Genomic DNA, 24,464 nt, shown 5'->3' on the forward strand with positions numbered 1-24,464 from the left:
GGATCTGTCAACTCTTCTCTGATATTGGATTCAAATTGTCCTCTTTGCCATAAATTTGGTGTGACAATGTTTCTGCAATTGCCTTGGCTTCAAATCCGGTTTTTCATGCTCGAACAAAGCATGTTGAAATCGATTATCATTACATCCGTGAGCAAGTTTTGGCTAAGCTTCTTACTGTCAAATTTGTTTGCAGTGCGGATCAATTAGCGGATATTCACACCAAATCTCTGCCAAGACCACGTTTTCTTCATCTTCGATCCAAGCTTTCACTTCAACCTTCTCCGTTAAGCTTGAGGGGGTGTGAAGAGCAAGTTACCATTGTAAAACATTGGTGTTAGTCAAGTTAGTTAGTTGTTAGAATAGTTACAAATAGTTACCACTGTAACTATTCTCTTTACTTGTGTAAATCTAGTTTATATAAATACCTCAGTGTAACTAATTATAAATGTAATGAAATAATTTCTCAATACTATGGCCATAGACATTTGTACCCATGGTGTGCGGATGTGCCGTATGATAACCCTCTAGGTAAGTACCAAAAACATAACTCAAAATCTCGTATCAAACATCGAAGCTCACTAGCTCAAAGTCTCATCTCATAAATCCAAGATAAATTGTATTCATGAAATCATAATTTATGTTCATAAAACCGTTATATAAGTCATATTCGAGATCAATAGAAATCCATATATGCAAATCAAATAATTCATAACCGTTCGTAAACGTAATTTCGATAAAATTATGAATATTTCGTAAACCGTAATTATGGAAGTTCATAAACCATAATATAAAACATACTCAAATCATGAAATACGAAATGCATGCTAGGCAACTATTTTAAGAAAACATATAAGTTAGGAAGGGGTCCACTCACAGATTTTATTGCCCAAGAACCGCTTGAACTAGCGAGGATGACATCGCTTCTCGCCAATGCGCCTAAACACAATTAGGGACATTTTAGCAAAACTCTACTAAAACGTTATAATTTGGAAAAACGAACGGTGGATTGGGATTCGGCATGTCGAAAAACCTAAGAAGAGACCTCGGGTTTTCCCCCATGTGCCGACGCACATGGCGGACGGCCTTCCCGACTCATCGGAAAATTGAACAACTCCAAAAATTCTAAAATTTTACAGGAATAAATATCTCAATGAGTGGAGCAAGTTTCATAATTGTGACTAAGCCTAATTTGGCCGGGAAAGACACTAATTTCCCTCGATCTTGCTGGAAACCCTAAAAAGAGTGGGTTTCGATTTGCCGTCATTGGTGCTTCGCTACCCCTAAGGTTGTTTGAGCCTTGTTCCTAGGCTTAAGGGGAGTCTAATGGTGGTGGAGATTGATGTGATTGTCTTCAGAAAAAGATGGATCGCCGACGAAGGGCACACGGCTACTGTCGTAACTCGCCATAACACGGGCCAAATTCCATCGTTTTGTGGGTGGACATCGAAGAAGAAGGGTCGTGATGATGGATGCAATTGATGAGGTGTCCCAATTCGTCATAGAAATGGCGCAAAACCATCGGAAAATCACACGTGGAGGTCGGGTTCTAACCGGGTCACAAATGAGTGTTGGAGCATAGAAAGAGGGTCTGGTTCGCTGGGTCTTTCCTCCCTCCCTTCTCTTCTCTTTGATTGGTCACTCTCTCATCTCCCTTCTCCCAATTGGGCATCATCCTCTCCTTATTCCTCATTTTCTCTATTTCTTATCCATCCACATCCCTTCTTTATCTTATTTCTTTTCCATCCTAGCCACACAAGTGGCTTTCTAGATTTGTGCTCCAACAATCTGGAGCCTTCTAGAAAATGAGCAATGACCATTTTGTCCTCAACTTTGTTTGTTAATAACTCATTCGTTATAACTCCAAATTGCGTTCTGTTTGTGCCCACGCATTTGTAGCGACGAGTACTATTAGGATACATCAAGAAAACAGATCTTACGTGACACGACAAGACGGTCAACAAAAGTCAACGTATTTTCCTCGAAGAGCATTTTCGTAATATCACATTTTAAAATTATAAAATTCGTAATAATCGGGGACTGGTCGTTACGCATTATACTTCGAATTTTAACTATTCAAACCGCCTATATTTAAGTCTTCATTCATAGATCATCATATCCAGATCTCTGTGTCCTGAGCCGGTTAACTTAGATATCCATTAGTCCATCTCACTAGTCCGCCACACACAATTAAAAGTTCGAGTCTCTCTTTCTCTCGCGTAAGTAGTTCGAATCTTTGATTATGTTGAATCCGAATGTCGAGATCTAGAGAGAATCTCAATTCGTGGCAAAGTATTTTCCTTTCATTTGATGTCACCCTCTTTAATGGTAGCCAATGGACCCAATGAGCAGAAACTGAACCTTGTGTGGCCCCTACACTTGGACAATGGTTCGTCCACTCAAGTTCCATCCATGCATAGCCAGCTTGCATTTTTTTTATTTGAATCTTGTTCTTGTTGACTCCTGTAATTAGGCGGAGCTTACTAAGGGGGCAAGGCTTATTCTATTTCTGAATTTCATTCAAGTAATTTTTTTCTTACTCATAATATAGTTACGTGGTATTATTGTTTTATAAAAATTATTAATATATTAAGAACATCGTTTATTGATGTTATAATGTAACAAAGCCTTTATTCAAAGAGGTTCTCATTTTTTAGTAAAAATATGGACCACTCATTATACGTCGAATTTCAATTATTCAAACCATCTATGTTTAATTCTTTATTCCAAAAAATTCAATATTTCTTAAAATATAATGTTTGTCAATTTTTTTGAACATAATTGGATGTCCCAAACATTTTCGATTTGATTAATATTCTACAAAGATGATGTATAGACTATAACTTGAAAAAAAGACAGTTCCGAACATTAAAGTTGGATGTAAAATGAGCCTTAGGACTAGTCCTTAATTTTACTAGAAAAATAGAAATTCATTTGAATAAACACCAGTGTCCACCATTGGGTACGTTGACAATGACAATGTGATTGACACATTCCACCAATCAAGGCATCAAGATCGGTGTTTTGGACTGTTTGATCACCGGTCTACTTTGCAGTTGTGTTATCGTCAATCAATCATGCATGGTACGTGACAAAAAGTATATCAAGAGGTGATTTTACATAAAAAAAATGTTGATCTCTCTAACATTACTTTTTATCGTTTTTCGTTCTCTCCGACAAATGGTAATGACTTAAATTTTACATTGTGTTTCTTGCGAACGAGGGAAGAAAGAAAGAAAGAAAACAAAACAAAAGAAGTCAAAAAAACAAAAACAGAAACCGAACAGAAGACACAAAGTGGAGCGAAACACATGGGAGGGAGGGACAAACAAACCCACAATGTCCACAGAAACCACCACCCCGCCGATGCACCAAGATCAACACCTCCTCCAACAACCCAACCCTAACTCTAATTTCTTCACCTTCAATTCAAATCCCAATCCCAATCTGAATCCCAAATCCAATCTTATCCCACAGCTCCCCAGAAGCGTTGGCATTAGTGGCAATGCCAATGCTTCGGGACTAGCAGCGGCCGCCACGTCCTCGTCTTCAACCTCGTCCACCACGTCTACATCCCTGAGCTTGGCGACAATGCTGGGCAATTCTGCCTCCCCTTTCATCCGGGAAGATGCGGACGGGTCCCACCTCCACCACGATTACGGCGGGAGCCACAGGAGGGCCCACTCGGAGGTGAGCTTTCGGCTGTCGGAGGACATGGTGGATATGTCCGCGGCAGCGGCGGATCCGTTTAACGGCGGATCGTCGACGGCGAGTCTCGAGGAGATGGGATCGGAGGAGGACCTGTTCTCCACGTACATTGACCTCGACAAGCTTGGCGGGTCCAATAATTCGTCGGATCAGAATGGCGGCGGCAACGATGGGCCCAATGGTGGGCCTAATGGTGGGTCCAATGGGAATGGCGGTGGCGGTGATGGAGGAGGAGAGAAGAAGCTGTCCAGGCACCGGTATAGCAGCTCGGTGGATGGGTCGTCCACGTCGACCGGCGTGTTTGGGGAGGTCATGGATGCCAAAAAAGCTATGCCTCCTGATAAGCTCGCGGAGCTCTGGAACCTTGATCCCAAGCGTGCCAAAAGGTCTGCAAAATGCTCTGTTTTCTTCCTTTTTTTTCTTTCTGGGTTGCTTTGTTTTGTTGCATTCTGTTTGGTTGCTGAGAAAATGTGAAATGTGAGAAGGAATCCTAATTGGGTTTTGGGGATATGGAAATCGCGAACATATAAATGCTGAATTTAATGAACTGAATTCCAGAAACTGCAAATTAGCATAAAAAAAATATTAGTAACTGATGTTGCCACAAACCAGCTATTTTTCTGATCAAAGGCTTTGCCTTTGCTAGAATTCACTACTAGAGGTAGGTTGTTTCTCGGTTTTCAAGACTTTCCTTTTCGACTGAGATCGAGTGTTAATTAGAATTGAACTGCATGAAGGTTCTATTTGGAGAATAATATTTTATAAAATTTGGAAAAGTATGAATCCATCGTCCTCCTATTTGAGATTCATTCATATGCATCATAGTTTTCCTTTTCCTCAAGTTATATATGCTTTTGCATGCATGAAATGGATACAGCAATAACCGTATTTTGCGAGAATGTATCAATGGAGTACTTTCTCTCACCCAAGCAAACCATTTAGATTACTGCTGTACGAGTGTTTTGTACATTCAAAAACTCATGGTGGCATGCAAGACTTGTGTGCCTAGTTGCCTACAAACTTCTTGAACTCTATTTGTTTCCGGTTAAGGGATTTTTGGGAGCCTTACATTTTGGTTGTCATATATAGGATACTGGCGAATCGGCAGTCTGCTGCTCGCTCAAAAGAACGGAAGGCACGCTATATGCAAGAACTTGAGCGCAAAGTTCAGACCCTTCAAACAGAAGCAACCACTCTTTCTGCCCAACTTACGTTATTCCAGGTTTGTGTCGGTGTATTTTAGCAGCTTTCGTTAAATGTACTGCATGTGCACATCTTTTCTGACAACACTGCCTTAAAATCAAACATGAAATCTCTGTTCAGCCATTTTTTGTGATCTAACATTGCTAATCGCTCTATGTTATGCATTTTTAAATTGATAGATGACACGTAGTATGGAAAGAAAAAAAGGTATTCGTCAATCAAAACAAAGGATACTTGGAGCAAGTATTTTAATAGAATTTCATCAATTCATCCTTTGCTGCAATGTTCTGTTAATATTTAGCCTTCATTTGGTTCTGGACTGTGTTGTTCTGCTCACTTCTTACGTATATACACAAATGTTTGTTAATTGGTCAAAGGTTATGACTTTTTTTGTTTTTTGTCACTTACAGAGGGACACAACAGGTCTGAGTACTGAAAACACAGAACTTAAGCGTCGGTTACAATCTATGGAACAACAAGCTCAGTTGCGCGATGGTGAGCAACATGCCAACTTTTATCATATTTGATACTCAAAACTTTTCTTATTTCTGAATTATATCAGAAGAGAATGGTCTTAATCCAACTGGTACTTATTTTGTTTGAAATATTTCGTGCAGCATTAAACGAAGCACTGAAGAAGGAGGTTGAGAGGCTCAAGATTGCCACAGGGGAGATGATGAGTGCTTCTGATTCATTCACCTTGGGAATGCACCAGATGCCATACAACCATCCATCAGCTTATTTTCCGCTTCAACAACAACCAGGACCGGCTAGTCACCAGACCATGCATTTGCCACAATTCAATCATTCCCAGTCTAGTATGCCAACCCAACACCTGCATCAGGCAAATTCTCGTACTCATCTTTCAGATATGTTGCAGAATGGTCCTGTCGGTCAGTTACAGGGACTCGACATTGGTAGCAAAGGAGCACCTCTCGTGAAGTCTGAAGACCCCTCGCTTTCTGCTAGTGAAAGTAGTTCTACTTTTTGACACAAACTGGCTGTCGAGCTGCTCGCCTGCTGACTTGTCCATTGCACACGCTGTCTGGTAGGTTTGTTCATAGATTGATATCCGATCATTTAGAGAGGCTACTCCATATTTATTTCATTATTTATTGAATTTGTGTCAAGAATTTATTCTTAATTGTTTATTCTTAGGGCTGTTCCCCAAAAGTGGGAGGCACCCTTTTCATCTGTCTGTTCGAGGTTGATTTTTTGTGTATGGGGGTGCTATAAATTCTGGGAATGGAAGGTCATTCCCATGGGCGTGGAGATGCTGTCAATTCATGGCAGCATTCTCATCCTTTGTATCTTGTTTGTTATGTAATACCTTGTAACTCTGTGTACTACTGCCACATTTTTCTTTTTCCTTTCTGATGTATTCATGCTTTTCTGAAAATCATATTCATAAAATTTACTCATCTAGTTTTTCATTTTATTTTATTTTATTTTTTATTTAACTTATTGAAGTTCGGTAGACGTCCGCCTTCCGACCCTTGCAAAGTGGGGAGTCTTATTGGCAGGGTCACCCGTTACTTATTGAAACTTGGCACACTGTGGTAGCTGTAAACCGGATGTATTTACTTATCGAATTTGAAATAGACTCACGAACAATGTCATCTAGAGAATACTTGACAAAAAATTAACTGAAGTATTGTTTTATCAAAACTAGGCCGACCTCACTTAGTGGGAAAAAGTTTTGTTGTTGTTTGTTGTTGTTATTGTTTTATCAAAACTGAAAATAAAAATGTCATAGATAAATTGTTCATACATACAGACAATGCGTATATTTTGTGCAGGGCCGGTCCTGAGATTATGGGGGCCCTGTGTGAGACTTTAACGGAGACCCTTAAATTGTATAGAATTTTCATTGCTATGTTTTCTTTTACATTTTAATTTTTATGATTATGAATGAATTGAGATTAAAAAAAAAAAAATTTAGGTGGTGGACCGGTGGTTAGGTACTTATTTGCATCCCTATGTTTTTGAGTTCGAAACTCCTTATTTATAAAAATAAAAAATATATAAAAAAAGAGAATAAAACCCTTAAAAAGTCTAACATTATAGTTGCTATGTTTTCTTTTACATTTTTAATCATAAAAAATAATAATGTAAAAGAAAAAAAAAATTCTTGGTGTGGTAGCTAGTTGCCTATTTGCCTCCCCTAAGTTTTTGGGTTTAAAACACCATGCTTTTAAATACCAAAAATAATTAAAATAAAACACAAAACCATGCTTTTAGATACCAAAATAATTAAAAATAAAACACACAAAAATACCACCATTGGGAGGACTCGAACCCAGTTCCTAGGTTAAGGATAATACGCTCAAGAGAATTGCATTGAGAGAACAATTGATTATATCTTTGCACGTTTAAATTTATATATGAAATATACAGAAAAGTAAAATCGTAAATCGAGGCCTTTGGGAGCTTTATGCGGTGGCACTACTTGCACACCCTCAGGGCCGGCACTGATTTTGTGTATAAAAGGGGATCATTTTATTATTAATAGATGGTAATGGATTACGTACAATCCTTATACAGAACGATTCGACCCTTCCAAATTATTAAGTTCCACAAAAGCATTGTGATTTAAACAACTAAGAGGTCTGTCTAGATATATGGCTTCGAGGAATAGTCTTCTCGGAAGCTTTATTCTCCATTCTCCAATCCTCCTATGGATTCAGCTTACCCTGAAAAAAATTGCACCCAAATATACAATTAGTATGCTATTGCTTTTGTTTATTAATTATCCAATGCTTCCTAAACTATCACAATAGTATCACTCTATTCTTTGTTTTTTTCTCCTGAACTTTTATTTTGCGTTTCACGTTGCCCTATTTCAATTTTCATTAAGTGAATCATTACCTTTTTCTTATGTGGACCTCAGCGAAATATGACCTTAGGGATTAGTCCACGTAGGCATCATGTAAGAAAAAGTTAAAAGTTCACTATAATAAATTAGACTAAATATAGTAATTTGAGACGCAAAATGAGTGCTCATGAGAGCAAAGTGATAGAGTCGCCAAAGTACGTACGGGTAAACTTTAGCAATAGTTCAAGGGGGATTTTGATAATTAAGCCATACTTTGGTGGTATGTTTACAAAAGTTAAAAACATAAAGGAGGCTGAGGCTTACGCAGAGCAATTTGTAGAGGGGTAAACTTTGTAAGGACAAGGAGAGCCACAGACATCACCAAGAGTGTTAATCCGGTCATAATTAATCCCGGGGATTGCTGCAGCTCCTTCCTGAATGCAACTGCAAGCAATTCTCCGGTCCATCGTCGTGTTTTGTGCAGCATTCAGCTCTTTTATGCCTTTACAGCAATCTGGAGGCACTGTGCCTCCAAACACTCCAAAGGGTATGCATGGAGTGAGCCAAGCTACCACTTCACCACAAGTTATGGTGGCATTACTGACAAAAGGAGCTATCACAAATAAGAACACTATTGCCACGATGACCGAAAACCTGGCCATGGTTAGCTGCCTTTGTTTGGGTTTGGGCAGGAGTACTACACATGTTTATGGGGCTATATATAGAGTGTGATGTTATGAACAACAGCTTGTGCGGTTGTGCCATCTCATCATGTATCGAATGACTTAAACACTAACTAACTTGTTTATAAAACTCGTTGATCTAGTAGCATTCCTCATAAAATCCATGACATGTCCTGACCCACACTGACTAATTAGAACAAAGCTGACCTAACTGAGCACGTACTAACTAGACAAATTAATTAACTAGCTAAATGACACGTGTTTGATGGTGTAAGCTAATATGATCTTAATGTTGATGTCAAGGAACGGCAAATTAACCCAAACCACATTCTAATTCTGTGTTGGGTTTAAGTAGGGTTCCCTTTCGTGCCAAAATTGTCACCCTTCAAAGTTAAGTATGCCAAACTATATGTTGACACGGGTGGCCTGGGAACAAGATAGGGTTTGACTGTCTGTCGTTACTTATGGAGGTCATGGGGCTGCTGCTAGAAAATTCAATCTTCCTTGAACAGATGGCTCAAGAAAATTATTGGAAGGAAAATTCAAAGGGTCTTGAGCCTTCTTGTGGATAAGGATGCGTGGCTAATCAATTCTTATTACTTGGATAGGGCTCAATAATGTCAAAGACTAAGATTCTTAGCGTGACCCGAGATATACCCTCCTCTTTCTGTCTCTCCCATCACATAACTGTATGCTAAATCCCCCGTTAATTATGAATGTTTCAACTAGGTTTTGAATTTTCCATGCCAAATTTAATCCAAGATTCAAGGCGTCAACAATGCAAGGTTCCAACTTCTGCACAGTACACCGGATTGACTGTTTGTTCTTTCTTTTTTTACTTGTTTGATTGAATTCTGTTCTAACTTCTAAAGCATTTCTTATTGAAATTCTTAAAATTGGAATTGGACCTATGTACGTAGGGTTGAGATACTTTCTTTATGATGTGCTGAAACCTGCATTGTTCTTAGAATTATTTTGTACCCGAGTCGCACCATGTAAGGAAAATCTGACTTAATAGAGAATAATACCACTAAACCGTAATGCTAAGTGGTCAACGAATTAAATACTTTGAATTCCAAACATTCACTGGGAGCTTATTGAATTATAAGTCTTAGTTAAGTACATTTACTATTGATATAACGGCATCGCTTTGTACATCAAAATTAAAAAGGATTACAAAATAGTTGTTTACCGAAGTTATTTATGAAATTTGTTATTACTGGCACCCCAATTATGTCATCCTGGACTATATTATTCATCCTCTTGTGAATAAATGGGGCGCGAAGAAACGAATCCTCCGATTTCTCCACCGGGAGGAGGAGGAGAAGTTATAGTGCAGCAACGACAGTAGGGAATGTAAAGTCCACGGACTTTCTTAATTATGCAAGAACCACTTTGCCCGCATTCCTCTAGACAATAATAATCGCACGATGTCGGCTTGCATTTTTTAAGGTAATCACGGCAACATGGTATTTCCTGGCAACAGTCTTGATAAGCTTCACCTCGAAAAGCTGTAAAACATCAATTGAGCTCTTTTAGCTATACGATACATGGTTAATTTTATTGATTTATTGGTCAGTTTTATGTAGATTGGGACATATGAATTGAAACAGGATTAGGATCGAGAGACATACATTGTTTTGACATACATTCTAACGCATTTTCTTAGGTTCCACTAAAAATTATATTTCAAGGATTTGAATCGCTTATTTTTTAGATATTTATTCAAAGATCATTTCATAAAATCAACCGAATTCAAAACTATATGTCGAACTGTATCCGTTCATTTTTTTTCACTACAAATGAATGTTTTAATGGTTTTGGGTTTGTCTTTGCAAGGATGATCGATAAATTGAAATAGACATTTGCATTTTTTGAAAGAGATTACGTAGTGAGCCCTAAGAAAATATGTCAAAATGTTTGTTAGAAAAATATGTATCCCGGATCCTGACCATATATATATATATATATATATGTTAATGAAAGAAGAAAGCTATAGCGTGAACCAACAAAGCTATAGCATTATACAGACCTGTGCATAAAGCATAGGTGACAATACAGAAAAGCACCAGCTCTTGTGCTATGGCCATCTTTTAATCTTCTCAAATTTCTGTGGACTATTTCATTTAACCAGCCATGATATATATATATATATATATATATATATATATATATATATGTGCATATGGTGATGTAGTCGGAGACTCCTTTAACTGGATTTCCTTTTGTGGAGGGAGAATGGTGTATATCTAGGAAATCAATGCCCATTTAATTTAGAGGTTGAAAGTTAATTACCACTTTTGAACCATTAATTAGGATATGCTGCAAGGATTATTAATATTTCCTTTTCAGATCCGGCGTGATCGACAGTGAATTTGTTGAAGACTCTTTAATTTATTTTTTTTTAAGTTAAGGCTGTTTAATCATTTTGTTAAAAACAAAAAAACAATAATGGATTGTGGAGGACTTGATGATGGAAAGTAGGCTTATGTTTAGCAATAACTCTTGTACTCGTTACCAAATTTCATTTTATTTTTTGGGAAATTTTATTTGAATCCATATTTTGTATCTCAACACCCAACTTACTTTTTATATCCACATTGTATTTACTTTATCTATCATTATCTATTTACACCCAACATTATTTCCTAAACCGCCATTACTTATCAAAACTCAACTCAATCAAACTTCTTTTTACAACCAACTCAATATACTTAAAAATAAAAAATAAAACCCTAACCAGTTCATCATCTCCATGGAGCAAATCCCCTTCTCTCCCTTTAAAAAACCCTTCCATCTCCCATGGTTGTCATTTTGCACCCCCATCTACTCCTCCGTGGTCATCCAAACCTCTTCCTCTTCCTTTTCTTCATCATTTGACATCTCTAAATTTCTAGAGCACTAATTAGCTTAATAATCGATATGAGCTTCTGCTTAGAGTGTTTAATGAGTTTGGTATGTTTCAGTTAAATGAGAATCTTCTAGGCTCTATATTCTTATTTGTGGTAGAAAAATGGGTACGTCCATGATAACTTTTTGTCGAAACCGTGGATATTTATTAGGTACAAAAGTTGCGGACAACAATTCACATTACATTGAACTGTGGCTAAAAAGTATATCACCTTTGCAATTTTTCTAGGTGAACTCATAGCTAAGCATTTTTTATTGTGAAGCAAAACTTCGGGAATTGATCTAACCTGGATGTGTAATTGAATTTATGCATTTTAATGATTAAACTGATTAATACTTCAACCATATATGGATTTGATATCGTAGAATCTTTTAGCCTCTATATGCCACAAAAGTTGCGGAAAAAAATTTACAATACATAGAACTGTGGTTAAAAAGTATATCACCTTTGCACGTTTTATAGGTGAACCCATAGGTAAGCAATTTTATTGTTGACCAAAACTTCGGGAATTGATCTAACTTGAATGTATCATTGAGCTTATGCATTTTAATGATTAAATTCATAAATATATCGACCACATATGAATTTAATATCGTATTGTCTTTTAGCCGCTATATTGGTATATGTGGCAAAAAAATGGGTACCTCAATGAGAAAATTTTGTAGATCGATGAATATTTTCAATCTAGATATTTATTAGATACCAGAAATTATAAGTCTATTCGCGAAAGTCTAAGTCAATGCCACATACAATATTTGTTAAGACATATTTAGAGAACTGTTATTAGCACTCCAAAAATCTCATTCTACACTCCGCATAAGTGTATTTTTCTTTCTAATTATAGAAAGTTTGGAGTGCCAAATGAGATTTTTTAAGTGCTAATAACAATTTTCTATATTTATACATTTTATTTTAGTTTGGAAGTCGACTTGCTTTTTTTTTTCTTTTCTTTTTTCAAGTTGGGAGTATCACTAACTGTGACTCTGTGCAACTAGTTGTTGATTCGTTTTGAATAATCAACATTATTTCTTACAATGTCTTGGCGTATGAATAACAGAAAGAAAACAGTCATGATACAAGCTTAATAGTAGTAATACTAATTAGTAAACAACTTGTGCATGATGTTTGCTAACAACCAAGTGGCATGAAGGGATTGTTTTTTCTGTTTGTTTCTCGGGAATATTTGCAGGCCCACCTGGTTTCATTTCTCTGGTTGTTGGATTCGCAAGGTAAAGTTTTATGGATGCATGATGTTTGCTTATAACCAAGTGGCATGAAGGGACAAATGTGTATGTTTCATGCATGTATTAGTCGTTGAGATATTTTGCATCAATTTGTTTTTGTTTTTAATATGTATATATTAAGTTCTATTTTAATGGGATTGCTCACCACCTCTAAGTTAAGATAATGCCTTTATTTATTGTTGTTAAGTGAGTTTAATTAATACTATTCCAAGTCATGCATGAAACATACATATTTGTCCCTTCATGCCACTTGGTTATAAGTAAACATCATGCACAATTTGTTTACTAATTAGTACTACTCTTATTCAGCTTGTATCATGACCATTTTCTTTCTATTATTCATAGCCAAGACATTGCAAGAAATATTGTTGATTTTTCAAAACAAATCAACAACTAGTCGCATAGGGTCATAGTCAGTGATACTCCCAACTTGATAAAAAAAAAAGGAAGTCGACTTCCAAACTAAAATAAAATGTATATAAATATAGAAAATTATTATTAGCACTCCAAAAATCTTATTTAGTACTCCAAACTTTCTATAATTAGAAAGAAAAATACACTTGTGCAAAGTGTAGAATAAGATTTTTTGGAGTGCAAATCACAGTTCCCTAAATATATGACACATCCCGACCTAAGTCACGGCGTGCTGGCCGTCACGTGAGGGTGACGTAGCCATGTGCACAGTGCAGAAACGATAAGGATAATAGATATACGAATAAATAAAAATCGAAAGCTACTAATGTGCACTAATAAAGAGGAAGTGCTAGGAATGAGATACAAGTGTAAATACACCTAATCAGAGCATAGAAAGTCTAGGTGCAGTCCTCAAATGCCACCAACAACAAATCAACCTAAAACCTGGAGGGGTGCAAAACAAAAAACGTGAGTGGGCAAAAACAAAGCTTTTCAAAATCATTTCATTTATCAAATGCTCTAACCCCTCGCCGTAAAACATGTATAATTTTTCCTATAAATGAAATATAAATATATATTTACATATATATTTCAATTCATGCTTCACATATCCATAATCATAAGTATGCCATGCCAAAAATATAAAACAGAATAAGTAACTCAGGTGAAAATAAATTCATGGAAAATAACATATTAGCCGGAACCCCCGCAAAGGTTCATAGCTCATTTATCAATCTAGCCGGAGTCATCGCCAGTGACCTATACGACACTACATCTGCACACGAGTCGGAACCACCTGTAGTGGTCTGTACGACAAGACTGAGTGTGATATAGTTTTGCTCAATGCTACGCTCTCATGATACTTGTGCAATAAATCGCTAGTCAGCTACGAGTCGGAACCACCTATAATGGTCTGTACGACAAAACTGTGCACCTAAATTGGATCCCATGTGAGCATATGGTGCGGGATGTGACATTATAAATAGGCATGTGCTATATCTCTGGCTAAATCACTAACACTATGGTGCAGGTTTATGAGCTCAATGTTTCTCAATTAATCACAACCGTTATTTACATTCACAATTTATAAACTCACCTGGGCTTACCTGAGCATCCACAGCACCACAATTATATATAATGCATCATATACTAATTCATATACTGAACATAAATTTATATGCATGGCATTTCAAGGCATACTTTCATTTAAACACATTTTTTGGGAAAATATAAAGTATATAAGTATATACTAAAAACCAAAAGCCCACTCATTGGTATGTCGAAGGGTCGTAGCCCCCGAGTCACCCTTGACTACGCCCGTCCTCAGGATAAGTCTCCCTATATGCGAAACAACTATAAAAATGTTAATTTAAAGCACATAACCAATACTAGCTAATAACTTATCATACAATGCTCAAATGAGGTGTTTGAATATACCAATGTGATCTACACAACCTCACGAACATTCCCATATTTTTAGAAAAAATTTCCAACTCTTCACGTGCCGCCACATGCATGGCACACTAACGGCGACAGTTAATGCCGTCAAGAATATTTCGTTTAATGCCGTCAGGAATATTCCGTTAAAATATAGGGTATTCTGCCTAAAAACTAACGGCGTTGCCTTACACCGTTAGCATATTCCGTCAAAACTGACGGAATATGCTTCTTCTTCCCTGACGAGTCACCAGACACCGGTGACTGTTCGCCGGTTTCTGGAAAAGTTTCTAACCCTAATTTCTCTCTCATTTTAACACCAAACTTCATGAAACTTGAACCATTTTGAAGATCTCACCAAGATGAACAAAACCATACCTGAGTCGAGCCCTGAAACCACCAGAAACTCGTCGAAAAAAGCCTCGATATTCCGGCAAATCTTAAAACCCGTCGTTCTCGATGATTTGACATCCAATTTTTTCCAACGAACCACTCCGAGCTTCGTGAGAACCTCATAAAGCTTCATGTGAGCTTGAAATCCCAAAAAACACACGATTTTACGATTGCATGAATAGTGAAAAAAATCAGGTTAGGGTTTTCACGAGTTTTCGAAGAAGTTCTTACCTAAAAATGGTACCATTCAACTCGTAAGAACCTCAGGAACACAATGGTGCCCTTTGAATCCTCAATCTGTGCGTGTATGGTTGGTTTTGAAGTTCGTATGTACGTTTGTGCGGATGTTCTGAAAAATCCGAGAGGGAGGAGAGAAAGAAGGCACAGGAAAGAGTGAGAGTTTGTGTGTGTGTGTGGTCCACGTGGGTGACCAACCAAAACCAAAGAAAACACTTTGAGTCCTAAGATTTTCCAAAACTTATGAAAAATTTAGAATTTGTCCAAATAAATTTAAACTTAAACCACACCACCAGATAATTCAATTATATCTCAACGTCCAAAGGTAATTTAGTAACTTCCATGCCATCGATAATTTATTTCGGGACGGCTGTGACAATATATCTTAACAAATATTGTATGTGGCATTGACTTAGACTTTTGCGAATAGACTTATAATTTCTGGTATCTAATAAATATTCAAATTGAAAATATTCATCGATCTACAAAATTTTCTCATGGAGGTACCCATTTTTTTGCCACAGATACCAATATAGATGCTAAAAGACACTACGATATTAAATTCATATGCGGTCGAGATATTTATGAATTTAATCATTAAAATGCATAAGCTCAATTATATATTCAAGTTAGATCAATTCCTGAAGTTTTGGTTAACAATAAAAACTGCTTACCTATGAGTTCACCTATAAAACGTGCAAAGGTGATACACTTTTTTACCACAATTCTATGTATTGTGAATTTTTGTCCACAACTTTTGTGGCATATAGAGGCTAAAAGATACTACGATATTAAATACATATGCGGTTGAAATATTTATCAGTTTAATCATTAAAATGCATAAACTCAATTACACATCCAAGTTAGATTAATTCCCGAAGTTTTGCTCCATAGTAAAAACTATTTAGCTATGAGTTCGCCTTTAAAACGTGCAAAGGCGATATACTTTTTAGCCACAGTTCAATGTAATGAGAATTGTTGTCCGCAACTTTTGAATCTAATAAATATCCACGGTTTCGACAAAAAAAAAAGAGCTTTAAAACTTTGAGTTTTAATGATAAGGACAAAATAAATGGTAAAGTGAATAGTACCAGGTTTGACTTTTTAGTGTAAAAATGTGGTTTTTCGTTAAAGTGAACAGTACTGTGGGCTTTTCGTTAAAACTCCCAAAAAATAATCCACGGTTAAAAATATTCATTGATCTACCAAAAGTTATCATGGACGTACCCAATTTTCTAGCACATTTAGGAATATAGAGTCTAGAAGATTCTCATTTAATTGAAACATACCAAACTCATTAAACACTCTAACTAGAAGCTCATTTAATTGAAAAGAAAAAGGAATCAATGCGTAAAAATTGAACCAATCGATTGAACACATTCCAATTATTAAGCTAATTAGTGCTCTAGAAATTTAGAGATGTCAAATGATGAAGAAAAGGAAGAAGAAGAGGTTTGGATGACTACGAAGGAGTAGATAGGGGTGCAAAATGATGAGAGATTTTTCAATGTAACCGTCACACAAAATGGTACAACACGTGTCTTTAAATAAATGGTGAGATATGTGTGTTAAAAAGTTAATAACTTAAAAAATAAAATTTCTCACCACTTACATAAAAATACATGGTGTACCACCTGTATTCCCGTCACAACTAAAAATTTCTCCAGAATGACAACCATGGGAGATGGAAGGATTTTTTAAAGAGAGAGAGAAGGGGCTTTGCTCCATGGAGAGATGATGGATTGATTAGGGTTTTATTTTTTTATTTTTAAGTAGATTGAGTTGAGTGTAAAAAGAAGTTTGATTGAATTGAGTTTTGATAAGTTAGGGCGGTTTCGAATATAACGTTGGTTGTAAAGAGATAATGATAGATAAATCAAATACAATGTGGGTATAAAAAGTAAGCTGAGTGTTGAGATACAAAATATGAGTTCAAATAAAATTTTTCTTATTTTCCTTATCTTACTGAAGTTCGGTACACCGTACTAGCCATAAACATGATGTTTTTACTTATCGGATTTGAGCTAATGCTCACAACAATATCATCCAAAGAGCACTCTACAAAAAATATTAATTGAAGTATCGTTGCATTAAAAATAAAAATGTCGAACATAAATTTTTCATACATACAGCTTTGTAGCTTTGAGGAATAGTCTTCTCGAAAGCTTTATTCTTCATTCTCCAATCCTCCCATGGATTCAGCTTACCCTGAAAAGAATTGCACCCATATGTACAATAAGTATGCTATTTCTTTTGTTTATTAATTAACAAATACCTCCAAACTTTATTCCTTTCTTTTGCCCTTTTGCATTTCACATTTTCCCATTTCGTCAATTCCACAAGTGAACATTAACTTTTCCTTACGTGGGCTTTGGCCAAACATGACCTCAGGAATTAGTTCATGTAGGCACAATGTAAGAAAAAGTTTACAATTCACTACAATGATTAGACTAAATGGGTGCAATTTGAGACGCAAAATGAAAGTTCATGAAAACAAAGTGGTACAGTTGCAAAAGTACGGGATAAAGTTTACCAATAGTTCAAGGGGCATTTTGATAAGTAAGCCCTACTTTGGCGGTATGTTTACAAAAAGTTAAAAACACAGAGGAGGCTGTGGCTTAGGCAGAGACTTTAGTAGAGAGTAAACTTTGTAAGGGCAAGGAGAGCCACACAGACATCACCATGAGTGTTAATCCGGTCATAATTAATCCTGGGGATTCTTGCAGCTCCTTCCTGAATGGAACTGCAAGCAATCCTCTGGTCCATAGTCGTGTTTTGTGCAGCATTCAGCCGTTTTATACCTTTACAGCAATCTAGAGGTACTGTGCCTCCCAACACTCCAAAGGGTATGCATGGAGTGAGAAAAACTACCACTTCACCACAAGTTATGGTGGCATTACTGACGGAAGCAGCCGTCACAAATAAGAATACTATTGCCAAAATGACTGACAACCTGGCCAGAGTCATAATCTCATCATGTGTCAGACGTAATCTCATCATGTGTCGAATGATTCTAGCTCAACTTGTTTATAATGTTCGTGTCGTTTCATCTGTTAGCATTCCTTATAAAATCCATGAGAGATATTGACAAACCCTAGAATTCTTATCAGATAAGCCAGAGAGAAAGAACGAAGACGAAGCTTTTCCTTTACTAATGAGTATCTTTTTACACAACAATAAGTCTGAGCAATCTCAGACTATATATATGCCCACAATGATTAACAAGATATTCGTGTTGGTGTAAAGAAATGGCTAATCCAACCAAATCTAACTGTGTTGGGTTTAAGTAGCTTTTCTATGTCGTGCAAAAATTGTCACCCTGAAAAATTAAGCATATCAAACTATATGTTGACAAGGGTGGCTAGGGAAAAAAATAGGGTTTGATTGTCTGTTACCTATGAAGGTCATGGGGCTGCTGCTAGAAATTCAATTTTCCTTGTACCGATGGCTCAAGGAAAATATAGGAAGGAGATTTCAAATGGTATTGAGCCTTCTTGTGGAAAAGGGTTCCGTGAGGGATACTTGGTTGTACAAATGCCAAAAGAGATTTATGATCAGCGTAATGCCAATCATGGAAGATTATTGAGTGTGACGGAGGATATGTCCTTGTTGGAAGTTCAAATCAAATACAGTAGCTGAAAGTAGTGGAACACTTTTCAGAAATTGTTGGAACACTTTTCAGAAAGTGGTGAAACTTTTTTTAGAAAAGTTGCATGTGTGTGCATCAAAAGGTGGTGCGTGAAAGGGTGTAAAGATGGTAATCACCATCATTGATTGCATGTGTGTGTATTTTTTTTTATTAAAAAGCACTTGAGTGGTTTGTAACTTTTGCATGTATAATTAAGTCTCTTGTAAGGCTTTAGAAAAATCCATCCGAATTCCCATTCCATTAGAATCTCATTTCCATTTCAGCTTGTAAACAATTGAGTTTGAAAACTCTTATTAAATATATCAAAGTGTTTTGTTATCAACAAGCTTGCTATTTCTTTCCTTTCGTTTGTCCAATTTTATTGAGAGTGATAGTGAGAGGTGTGATAAAGTTAGAAAACTTATCACCCAAATATTTTTGGTATTGAGTTAGTAAACTTTGAAATACCAACAGTGCTTCTCTTTGTCTCTTGCGTCATAACTGTATGCTAGAATCCCCCGTCAATTGTGCATGTTTCAACTAGGTTTTGAATTTTCCATGTTAATTTAATCCAAGATTCATGGCGTCACCAAAGCAAGACTCCAATTTCTTCACAGCACACTTGATTGACTGTTTGTTCTTTCTATTTGACTTGTTTGATTAATTGTGTTCTAACTTTTAAAGCATTTCTTATTGAAATTCTTAATGATGGAATTGGACATAAGTACGTTGAGTTGAGAGACTTTCTTTACGATGCACTGAAAACTGCACTGTTCTTAGAATGTTGTACCTGAGTTGTACCTTGTAAAGAAAATCTCACTTATAAGTAGAGACTAATAACACTAAAATCATAGTGCTAAGCGTAAGTGGCAAAAGAAATGAAATACTTTGGATTCCAAACATTGGCGTAGAGTTTATTGAATTATAGATTTTAATTTTTAATTATGTACTTTTATTATTGATAACGGCATCACTTTGTACATCAAAATTGAAAAGGATGACAATATAGTTTTTTACCAAAGTTATTTATGAAATTATTATTAGCATTCCAATCATGTCATCCTGCACTATCTATCGGCACTGAAAAGTTATTTATCCTCTGGTGAATAAACGGGGCGCGGAGAAAAAGATCCTTGGATTTCTCCACCGGGAGGAGGAGGAGGAGAAGGTATAGTGCAGCAACGACAGTGTGGAAGGTAAAGTCCACGGACTTCCTTAACTATGCAAGAACCACTTTGCCCGCATTCCTCTAGACAAAAATAATCGCACGATGCCGTCTTGCATATTTTAAGTTGAAGGTAATCACGGCAACATGTTTCTTCGTGGCAACAGTCTTGTTCAGCTTCACCTCGAAAAGCTGTAAAACATGAATTGAGCTCCGTCAGCTATACGATATATGGTTAGTTTTATTGATTAATTTATGGGTCAGTTTTATGTAGATCGGATTAGGACATATGCAATTGAAATACGATTAGGATTGAATGATACATTGTTTTGATACACTTTCTTACGATCCCTATACCCTGTCTTTTAGGTATTTTTTCATAGATTATCTTTATAATAATCAGCCAAATCCAAAACTATATAATCGTTGGATTAAAGGCAATCATTTTGTGTTCCAAATCCGTCTGTTTTTTTCACTATAAATGAATGTCTTAATGGTTTTACATTTATTTTTTTTTTATTACACAAATGATCTAGAAATGATTGATAATTTGAAATACATACATTCACATATTTTGAATCACATTCTTGAACAAAAGCCCTTAGAAAATTTGTCAAATTGTTTGGTTGAAAAGTATGTGTCCCCGATCATGACCATATAAGGCCATCTCCAACCGAAGGGTCCAGAGGGCCAGAGGGCCGAAAATAGCCCTAAAATCGTCTCCAACTGAGGGCTAGGCCAGAGGGCTCGGGAATCTGGGAGGGCCCCACGGGATCAGAGAGGGCTGGAGGGCTGGCTGCTTTCGGCCAGCCAGCCAGCCCCGGTTGGAGACGGAGGCAAATATGGCCACTGTAATATTAATATCTTGAAAAATCTTGGAGGGCCAGAGGGCTAAAACGAGCCCTCTGGCCAGCCATCGGTTGGAGATGGCCTAATATGTTAATGAAACCAACAAAGCTATAACATATAATATAAATTTACTCCACCATTTGATGAAAATAAATATGTATTACACAGACCTGTGCTTAAAGCATAGGTGACAATACAGAAAAGCACCAGCGCTCGTGCAATGGCCATCTTCTAATCTTCAGCTTTTTTCTGTGTACTATTTCACTTAACCAGCCATGATATATTAGCATGTATATATATGTGATAGCTATTGTGGAGGGAGAATGGTGTATATCTAGGAAATTAATGCCCATTTAATTTAGAGATGATTTTGTTGTTAATTAGCACTTTTGAACTATTAGAGATATGCTACGGATTATTAATATTTCCTTTTCAGATCAGGCGTGATCGACAGTGAATTTGTTGAAGACTCCTTAATTTTTATTCAAAGTTAGGTTTTTTTTTTGTTTATTTATTTATTTTATATTAAAGAAGGGTTCGAAGCTATTACAATAATTTAAAAGAGATAAGTGTTCGAACTTAGGATGAATGTGTGAAAACCCAACACCGTGTCCAATATTCTTTTTCAAAGTTGAGACTTTAATAATTTTGTAAAAAAATATATAAATCATCATTGCACTTTTGGGGTGTTGAGGATGGAAAGTAAGCTTATTTTTAGCAAGAATCCATGTACTCTCAGCAAGTCTCATTACCTTATCGAGAAAAATCGTCCATTCGATTGCATTGAACTCTAAATCAATTCTTTTTCCAATTCTTAATGTTTTTTTTTCCTACAAAAGGGGAACAACGGGTGACAAACTACAATTATGCACCCCTTTCGAGTTCGGAAAGGCTATGGAGAATTTCACCCTACTCGTGGTCACAGTCAAGCAAACTCACTAGCCAAAGCATCAAACTCGGGACCTTCTACATTTTTTTTGTTTATTGGGGAGCCGCAGTGTAATTGTTAACGTTTCAATTGGGACATACATGTTGCATGCTAAATACCAAATATATGCAATTTAATTACCTTTGTTTTCTATTCTTTTATTCAAGTTAATTTTCTTTTGGTATAACAGTTGTTGACCATATCTTTAAAATTAACTTTCCAAATTAAGTTTTTATACTACAAATTCAATGAATTTTTCTAATTATGTTTTTATTCCAAATTTATTTCAATTGACCGTTTGGACATGGCATTTAATTGTTTCTACTAATAACCTGTTGTTTTCAAATTGGTTGAAAACAAAAATCCTTCAGTTACATAACATTGGTTAACAATTATATTAAATGCATAACGGTACAATCTTTTTTATTTAATTTGTTTCAACTTTGAAAATAAAATATCGATCTTGATTGAAAGATGTACATACTTATGTAATTTACATTTTCGTTTGATTTATTTTACATCTAAATGAGGTGGAATTCGTAAGTTGAAAATAATGAGAGAAGAAGGCTACCACGTGAACTGAGAGAGGAATCACATGAAACATCTCCACGTTTGAGTAAAAATAATATTTACATTTCCCAAAATTATAAATGATATGTAAATATAATTTTCACAATTAAAACAAATGCAGAAGCAATAGAACAATGACGTCTATCATTGACAATTCAAAAAAATCATCATGCACTTCAAACACATAAAAACTTAACAAAGCGTCAATAACAGTTCTTTTAAACAATATTATTTAAATAAACGTTTGTATAGTAAAATGAAAGAAAGAGTTTTTATTATCATAATTTGGATTACATACGATCCATACGATCCATTACCCATATTCAAATAATTAATAATCGAATGCGACAAAATAAAGCATTGTGCTTTCAATAAGTGACCCTTCTTGTAGCTAGATTTTTAGGAATAGTCTTCCAGGAAGCTTGATTTCAAAGGCATTATTCAGTTTACCCTGCAAATAAATTTCATCCATGTACTGTTTGCATGCTAATTTGTACGTAAAATTCAGTAACAAAAACGGGAATGTGTATGAATTAACACAAGGCTTACTCGGAGCAGTTAGTAGAGGGGTAAACTGTGTAGGGGCAAGGAGAACCACATCGATCCCCAAGCGTGTTAACTCGGTCATAATCTAATCCTGGAATCATTGCAGCCCCTTGTTGAATGCAGCTGCACGCAGTTCTTCGATCCTCCGCGGTGTTTTGTATATCATGCAGGCCTTTTATGCCGGCACAACAATCCGGTGGCACGTCCCCTCCAAACACTCCAAAGGGGATGCATGGAGTGAGTAAGGTGACAACCTGACCACAAGTTACCGTTGCATTAACGGTGTAAGGAGCAGTCACCAGCATGGATAATAGCACGACCGTAAATGCCGCCCTAGACACCGTCACACCGGAGTCCTTGCCATAGTTGCTGGGTTTGCAGTTAATATATTTTCTCCTTTAGGTTGTTTGGGCAGGAAACACACATGTTAATTGCCCTTATATACTGGAGAGCAAGGCCGTCTTTGACATTTTGGAGATCCTATGCGAGTTTAATAAAAAGGCCTTCTTATTTAAAAAATATATTTTTGGACAATATATTTTACAAAGCTCAACAATCAATATTCAAACTTAATTGAAATCAGAATGTCATTCTTTCTTACTAATTAAATAATCTCCAATATAAAATCATGATTTATGGTTCATCTATAAAAAAATGGAGCACAACTGAAAGAAATATATGAAAATACTTTTGTATTTGTGGAATAAAGTAATACACACATTAATTTTTTATTGCTCAATAGAAAAGTGGAAGAAAGTAATACACAAATTTTTTATTGCTAGATAAAAGTAGAAAATTTATATGTTAAGTATCAGTTCCACTTAATCAAATTGTAATATAGATAAAATCAGACAATTGATAATTTTCTTTTCAGTTTAAAACTTTTTTATTAGAAATTTATACACATATTTAATATAAAGGATGATGAAAAGTTTTGGGGCCCCTAAAAAATTCATGGCCTTATGTCACTGCACCTTTTGCACACCCTCAACGCCCCATCTGCTGGAGAGCCTTGGTCTTCGCTATGTGCAAGTTAACCATCACCTGTGTGTGACAAAACGTTATCTGATTATCTGTTAGCATTGGTCATAGGGGCTGCAGGAAAATTCAACTTTTCGTGCACCGAATGGCCCACGGCCGGAAAATGAGTGCAGAAAAATACAAAGGGTCCTGATCGAGTGAGATCACGTCGACAAAAGGGTTCCGGGAGGAACTTGAGTAGGGAAAATGGCCGAGAAAGTGTTTTAGAAATGCATGCCAAGGGACAAAGAGAGAAGGGACACTTTCCACAAAAATGAAGCTTCCGTATCTCTTCCTCTACTCCGAAATATCCCGGTCTCAACAACGCAAGGTTCGAATTACAGCACGGTACTGTCAGGCTAATAAAACAGTCGAGGAAGTGTCAGCTTTCGGAACTACCTCGACTGTTTTTGTTGTATCTGAAATTACTTGCTTTCCTTGGTCTTTCCTTCTGACTTTTCTGATGGAAGAAGAAGAGTGGTATTTCCTGGCAAGAAAATTCAAAACGATGATAACCCGATTTCGATTTCATCTAGTTCTAAATTCTAATTCATCATATGCATTTTTCTTTCTTTGGCTTTGGCAATTATTTCTCAAGAGTTTTTCTCTTTAAACACCACCTCATATCTACAACTCTTCAACATAAATCGTACATAGTGGAACAAAAATCAAGTTTCAAGGAATTAAGTGGCGAAATTTGAACTCCCAAAGTAAAA

At 36.2% G+C, this 24,464-nt stretch overlaps 3 protein-coding genes across 3 annotated transcripts; 1 reads left to right on the top strand and 2 right to left on the bottom strand.

Moving 5' to 3' along the window:
• The first annotated feature begins 3,152 nt into the window (after positions 1-3,152).
• On the top strand, positions 3,153-6,329 carry LOC126591254 (transcription factor RF2b-like). The gene is made up of 4 exons (XM_050256842.1): positions 3,153-4,091; positions 4,795-4,927; positions 5,319-5,403; positions 5,526-6,329. The coding sequence occupies exons 1-4, from the start codon at positions 3,337-3,339 to the stop codon at positions 5,897-5,899; spliced, it is 1,347 nt and encodes a 448-aa protein (XP_050112799.1). The 5' UTR covers positions 3,153-3,336; the 3' UTR covers positions 5,900-6,329.
• Positions 6,330-7,383: 1,054 nt separating this feature from the next.
• Positions 7,384-8,430, bottom strand: LOC126588316 (non-specific lipid-transfer protein 1-like). The gene is made up of 2 exons (XM_050253388.1): positions 8,048-8,430; positions 7,384-7,601 (listed from the first exon to the last, which is right to left on the bottom strand). The coding sequence occupies exons 1-2, from the start codon at positions 8,383-8,385 to the stop codon at positions 7,592-7,594; spliced, it is 348 nt and encodes a 115-aa protein (XP_050109345.1). The 5' UTR covers positions 8,386-8,430; the 3' UTR covers positions 7,384-7,591.
• Positions 8,431-22,425: 13,995 nt separating this feature from the next.
• On the bottom strand, positions 22,426-23,156 carry LOC126590821 (non-specific lipid-transfer protein 1-like). Its single transcript, XM_050256332.1, has 2 exons — positions 22,732-23,156; positions 22,426-22,633 (listed from the first exon to the last, which is right to left on the bottom strand). Exons 1-2 carry the CDS (start codon positions 23,031-23,033, stop codon positions 22,624-22,626), a joined length of 312 nt encoding a protein of 103 aa, XP_050112289.1. The 5' UTR covers positions 23,034-23,156; the 3' UTR covers positions 22,426-22,623.
• Positions 23,157-24,464: the final 1,308 nt, after the last annotated feature.

This window comes from Malus sylvestris, chromosome 11 (genome assembly GCF_916048215.2).
Source record: "Malus sylvestris chromosome 11, drMalSylv7.2, whole genome shotgun sequence".
Classification (NCBI taxonomy): domain Eukaryota; kingdom Viridiplantae; phylum Streptophyta; class Magnoliopsida; order Rosales; family Rosaceae; genus Malus; species Malus sylvestris.

Bases quoted from the DNA above. Each gene is read 5' to 3' on its own strand.
- LOC126591254 (XM_050256842.1), top strand. From the start codon at position 3,337: ATGTCCACAGAAACCACCACCCCGCCGATGCACCAAGATCAACACCTC. The intron at 4,092-4,794 runs GTCTGCAAAATG...TGTCATATATAG, and splicing joins GATCCCAAGCGTGCCAAAAG to GATACTGGCGAATCGGCAGT. The intron at 5,404-5,525 runs GTGAGCAACATG...TATTTCGTGCAG, and splicing joins ACAAGCTCAGTTGCGCGATG to CATTAAACGAAGCACTGAAG.
- LOC126588316 (XM_050253388.1), bottom strand. From the start codon at position 8,385: ATGGCCAGGTTTTCGGTCATCGTGGCAATAGTGTTCTTATTTGTGATA.
- LOC126590821 (XM_050256332.1), bottom strand. From the start codon at position 23,033: ATGCTGGTGACTGCTCCTTACACCGTTAATGCAACGGTAACTTGTGGT.